At 42.5% G+C, this 6,000-nt stretch overlaps 1 protein-coding gene across 1 annotated transcript in view; it reads left to right on the top strand.

Annotated features, from left to right (window-relative positions):
- GATB (glutamyl-tRNA(Gln) amidotransferase, subunit B) overlaps positions 1 to 4,144 on the top strand; it is a 43,846-nt gene extending 39,702 nt beyond the window's left edge. Inside the window, exons 12-13 of the mRNA XM_010561022.1 lie at positions 558 to 692; positions 3,257 to 4,144. Coding sequence (XP_010559324.1) covers positions 558 to 692; positions 3,257 to 3,385 — 264 coding nt within the window. The 3' untranslated portion in view covers positions 3,386 to 4,144. The remainder of the gene's footprint in view (positions 1 to 557; positions 693 to 3,256) is intronic.
- The last annotated feature ends 1,856 nt before the right edge of the window (positions 4,145 to 6,000 follow it).

The following is a 6,000-nucleotide window of genomic DNA, read 5'->3' on the forward strand; positions in this document are numbered from 1 at the left end:
GGGATTGGACTTGGTACAACAGTCAGCTAATCGTCAGTTCCCAGGCAGAGACATTGCTCATGGAGATGCATTTCCTTACTGCTCTCAGGCAGTTCTTGTGAATAATGCGAGATTAGCATGAGTACTGCCAGAGGAACAGCCTTGCAGTTGGTGACGGTCTCTGCCGTGGTACCCCCCTCTCCCAGCGAGGGAGCAGCGGCTCAGCGCAGCGAGGTACATGGGGGCTGCGCTGCGCTTGGCAAACTACTTTGAAGAGGTACCATCACTGCTAGTAACGGGCAGCTCCCAGTACTGTGGTAGGCTGCAGAGCACCAGTTGCAAACCATTAACCTGTACTCATGCAGTAAGTGAAAATGTTTTGTCTTATTTCAGGATGCAGAAAAGGAGGGAGGGTGCAAGAGCTCTTTCAGTGAGGCGCAGGATTAAATCTTGGGTTTGTTCACATTTAGACAATCTGCTCTTGCTTTAACTAAAATCTGGCTTCTTGGATCAGTAACTGAAATACTGCATGTAAGCATGTCAAGGCGCTGACCTTTGCTAGTCTTTATCACTTTCAGGTGCTTGCAGAATTGTGGAAGGGAGAAGGGAAGGCTCCTCTTGAAATTGTTAAAGAAAAGGAACTTGAACTGATACAGGATCAAAAAGAGCTTGAACAGATCTGCCAGGCGGTGATTGATGGACAAGAAAATGAGGTGATTATGATGGTGCTGGGAAGCTTGTGCGCTATGGCAGTCTGTGGCTCTAAAAAGGGGGTTAAAATGGCCTTTTTTTCTTTTTTTTTTTTCCCCTCCTTTTGATTGGCATTTGAGCTCTAGAGCCAGTATAGGAGCATTAAAGCTGCTGCTCTGCTATTGTCAGGCTTTTCTTCTCCTTTCTTATTTTACTAAGTGTTTTTTTTGGAAATTGAAGCATACACAAAATGATCAGCAGAAGAAATTACCAGTCTGGCTAATGCGCTAAGTCATTCTGAGAGACCATAAAAATTTAATGCAGGAAAGCAAAACTGTGGGGCTCTTTCCCTCTTCAGCTATACTGCCATTAACCTGACCTGGCCACCCGGCCACATAACTCTGATTTTTATGTCATCTCTTGTGATGTTAGGGCAACAATGTTAAACTGTTCTGAAGCTGGAGATTGAAGTTACCTGCCAGCAAGGCATATATTAGTTATGGAATTAGAGACTGTATCAGAGCTGGCAAGACAAAAATTTTACTTGCATCTGTCTCTTCGCCATGTCCCTGTCTCCCTCCTCTGCCAAAGAGACAAGTCTAGCTGGCTCTCCTGCCTGACAATGTCTGTGGGGCGGGGAGGAGCCGGACCCCCGTGGCAGCAGCATCGGTGCCTCCAGAGCTGCTGTCCGCTCTGCTATTCTGCTGCTGGTCTGTGGCAGCAGCACAAATGCTGCAGCAGGAAAGATGGGGTTTTGGCTCTTCCCCATCTCCTTGGAAGGACACGCAGCAGCCTGCGTGGCTTACCAGTCTACAAAGGTCTGAGCTGGGAAAAAGGGAAAAAACCATTGTTGATCATGAAGGGGAGGAGTGGGAAGGGATCTTGACAGAGTCTAAAATCTGCTTGATAAAAAGCAAAATGAAAACAAGTGCTTGTATGTTCTCTGGAGCAAAATGTAAAAGCAGAAGTGAATAGGTTGTTTCTAACATAAACATTGTCTAGATACATTTGCCATTTGGAAAAAAACATTAACATCTTTTGAGAACAATACCACCCACCCCAGATCTCATTGGGCGATGCTAACATCTCTGCAAGAGCTTTTAATAAAGTGAATGAGCTTGCAGTAGGTCGGTGTGACCTCCATCAGACTGACTCATTTGCAGAGCCTGATAAAAGTGCTGCTGTATTTTCAGACTGGTACAGAAGCACAAGTGTGGATAGAAAGAACACAAGAACTGATTGGGAAGTGCAGAAGCTGAAGGTCCATAACTACACTCCCATTTCAATAATAGTGCTTTTTCTGAGAATGTAATTCCTTTCTGTTTTCCACTGTATTAGTCAAGCCAAATGCAGTAGAATGGCCTCTCTTCTCTACTTTTTCCAGATGATCTTTTGCCAAGGCAAAAGCTGCCTCGAAGGCCTGTAATTCACTGCTTTAAATTGCTGTGAGAGCTTACCTTACAAAATAGCATTAGCTGAGTACTTGACAGGGAAAATAAAGTATGCCATGCTTTTTGATAGTAACTTTCTTTAAAATGAACTAACTTACAGTTGCTCAAGCCAATGCTGAGCACTTTATGAAAATGCAGTATCACCTGGATTGTTCTGCACTCTGCCCCATATAGGTAATTTCTAGCAGATCAGGAGTAATGAGTCTTTTCTGTATTGTGACATCACAGAGAAGATTTTAGACTGCCAATAATTTGGATACAGTAATGAGCAGCAATATTTGCATTTGTGCTTGGTATTGGCACAGTTGGTGGCTCATATGTTCGCAATCCTTCCCTTAATATCTGTAAATATGACATCCTGTTTAATTGAAGCTATCATGTTTTTCCCAGTAACTCTGACAATGTAGAGAATGTTTTCCCTGCCACACAAGCAATATGAAGGCCAGACGCTTGTCTTTCAGCAGTAGCATCTCCTTTAGAAATGCCCAAAAGTGAAATTTCCAATGCTTTTTTCAGTGGCTTTACTTAGCTTTTAAATATGGCCCTTGCTATTTTGCAGGTGACTGTGCATCAAACACTAGCTGCCTGATAGGAGGTTGAATTTCTGATGGGTTAATTAATTGCTGTGTTGCAAAGGATTCCTTGCTTAAAGGAAGTAACATGCTGTTACAAAAACACCTACGTCTGTGCTTGAAGGACCCCACAAATATTATCAAATAGATTATGATTTGATGCAAATTACTTGTTATAACTGAACACTATATTGAGTAAAAAGGTAGATCCTATTAGCAAGAGAAGTCCATCTCATTTTTCTGGCTCTTTTCCAGGAAGTCACTGTTCAAGTTGCAGACTCTGTTAAAATCCAAAAGTGTTTTCTGACTTTTTCAATAAGAGGAGATCTTTCTATTAGTTGTAAGGCCTTGCTGCTGTAGGGACTTGCTGTTGTCTTATGGGAGCAGAGCAGGAGCTTATTGCAAAGCTGAAGGCAGTTTTTATAAATAACACCTTGGCCCCAAATATATAGTATTCTACACAATGATCTGAAAGGACAAAACTATTCATACCTTGGCTGTGAAAAGATGTCTGATTTTCCTGTAACAGTGGTGTCTGTTGGTTTTTTTTTTTTTTCTCTAAAGGTTATGGCGATAAAGGCAGGAAATCAAAAAGTTCTAAATAAGTTAATTGGGCTGGTACAAAGAGAAACACAAGGACGATCCAATCCTGTTCTGGTGAAGCAGTTATTAGAGAAGAAGCTGTCAGAGTAGCCACAAGAGAAAAACCATACAAGTGTCTGCAGAAGACATGTGCTTCATTCTGTCTGGTCCACTGCAAATGAACTTTGGTGCCATAGCATGAGGACTGTTGGTTATACTTCAAGCAGCATTACATCCTACCCTTCCCCGGATACATCAGCCCAAGGCAGATGAGCAAAAGAATAGCAGGAGATGATACAGTCATTTGCATCTCCCTCACTTTGGTGTGGCATTCAGAAATGTGATTTCCACACAGCCACGGGAAACAAGTTCCCAGGGGTGTCTTGTGAGTATGCAGAGAGCTGAAGCTGTATTGGTTAGTTTTGTAATAAAGTTAAGTGTAAACTCAGCTTTTCTAGCTGCCTTTTTGTGAGAAGGGAAATTCACAGATCTTGAACATGAAAGCTGGTGGTGCACAATAACAAGTCATTGTAAATTAGTGCTAGCACACTAGTAACAATGATTAAAACACCTAGCAGTAATTAAGAAGACCACATGTGCCTCCATGCCTAGCAGAAGGGAAAACAACATCCACTGCTATCATTCTTCCTGGTTTCTTAAGGAAGTGCCTGAGGCTAGTGCCACAAACGGGTAAGTGCCTACATCTAAGAATTAGCTGTCAGATTGTTTGTTCACCTTCTTCTTGTTAGGTGCCTAAACATCTGCTTTGCCTACTCACAGCTCTTTCAGTTCTGAAGAGTGCCTAATGGATGTATGCCTGAGCCCTTCCAAGGCTCACATCCCCTTAGGGCCTGGGAAGTTCAGTATAGCAGATGTGCTTCTGCCAGCCCTGCACTACAGCAAACAAGTCGTGCCTTTCTCTTATGCAGTAGCTCAGTGAAGGGACCATTCACTCCAGTTTGGATTTTTGTCTGCTGCTGAGAACTTGACCCTATGTTACAAATGCTCCAAGCTGCTCCAAGCCTCCAGTTGCTGCACGCTTCTCTGGCACATGGCTTTCTGCCATCACCTGGAACTGCACCACTTTGTGGAAGGAACTGAACATGCAGCTGGCTTACCAAAACTGAGCAAGATTCAGCTCTGTCCTAGGGTCTGTGTAATCCTAAGGGGTGTTATATGCTGTTTTATTTTTATACCTTCCATTTTTCAGCTCCTAGCTTTCAGTACCCACTGAAATCCAGGGTCCTAGAGTTAACTTGCCAGTCCCAACCCACTTCAGCTGATCAAACCATTAACAGGAAATGCAAGTAGAGGCAGCCTATCAAATTTACATTTATTAGGGAAAGAATTCCCATCTAGTACTAAGCCATACATTTTAAAGATCACATTTGTCTCAGACCTCAGAGATACTTCTTCAGAATTGTTCTTTAGGATCTGCCTGCAGGGCAGACATTGTCAGAGGATCGCAGCAGGTATGGCCCTGGGAATTCAGTCACCTTTTGCAAATGTGGTCCTTGCAAAACTGGTTCAAACTAGGTTGATGGCAGTTCATTCTCAAGAGTAGCATTGCTAATGTATGTTTCAAGGAGGACATTTCTGTACAAACTGGCTCATGGTTTGAGTGTTAAATCTTAATTAGAAGGAAAAAAAAGCTCATGGTTTTCAAATACATTTAATGAAGAAAATGAATCGTGAAGTTATTTTTATGTGAATAATGGGTATACAAAAGCCATATAGCTGACAAAAAGCAGTAACATGGTTACAAACAAAAACTGTAACCCTTCCAAAAAAAACCTAAAACAAACCCAACCAAACCTCCAAAAACTCCCCCCCCCCAGGATTTTCATGTAACCTGACCTTCACACAAAGGCTTTTACTATCACTTTTCACATCATGAGCAAAAAAGTACCATTTTTACTTACAGTGGTGTGAGTTTCCAGGTAAACGTTCAGTCAGTAAAGGTTTGGATTATACAGCAAACATTAAATTTTGGAATTCTGTTCAACTCTTGCCCTGATAGCAAGAAATGAAAAGGCACAAGGGCTTCTACATGAAATCTTGAATCTTAATTTAAAGGTACTCCCTTGGTTTAGAAAAACACAATTGTTTCCAAAAGGTGGTCCTCCGAGGTTAATGCTTTTTCTTGCACAGCTTGATGCTGCTGTGCTGAGTTTCCTCTCTGCTGTAGTGGGTGCCTCTTAAAGAAAGAGAAAGCAAAACAATGTATTTGGAAGAGTAATAATTAAGCTGCGTTTAAAAGAAGGAAGGATCTCTACTACTGTAGCATGGCTACTGCTGGTAGATGTCTTCTTAATGGCTACTTCTTCTTAGCCACTCTTCCTATGTAATTACCCTGGGCTAAGAGGGTTCAAAGTCATGAGCCAAGTTCTGTGTGAGTAGTCTATACGACTACAGCATTAGATCTTTAAATGGATAAGGGAAGAGCAATTGACCTCATCTACCTGGACTTGTGCAAAGCATTTGACACTGTTCCACATGACGTTGTTGCTAAATTGGGGAGACAGGGATTTGGCAGATGGACCACTATTGGCTGGATGGTCGCACTCAGAGAGTTGCAGTCAACAGCTCGATGTCTGAATGAAGACCAGTGGTGTTCCTCAGGGGTCGGTACTGGGACCGACGCTGTTTAACATCTTTGTTGGTGACATGGACAGTGGGATCGAGTGCACCCTCAGCAAGTTTGCCAGTGACACCAAGCTGCGTGG

The sequence above is a fragment of the Haliaeetus leucocephalus genome, unplaced genomic scaffold (assembly GCF_000737465.1).
Source record: "Haliaeetus leucocephalus isolate CR32 unplaced genomic scaffold, Haliaeetus_leucocephalus-4.0 Scaffold140, whole genome shotgun sequence".
Classification (NCBI taxonomy): domain Eukaryota; kingdom Metazoa; phylum Chordata; class Aves; order Accipitriformes; family Accipitridae; genus Haliaeetus; species Haliaeetus leucocephalus.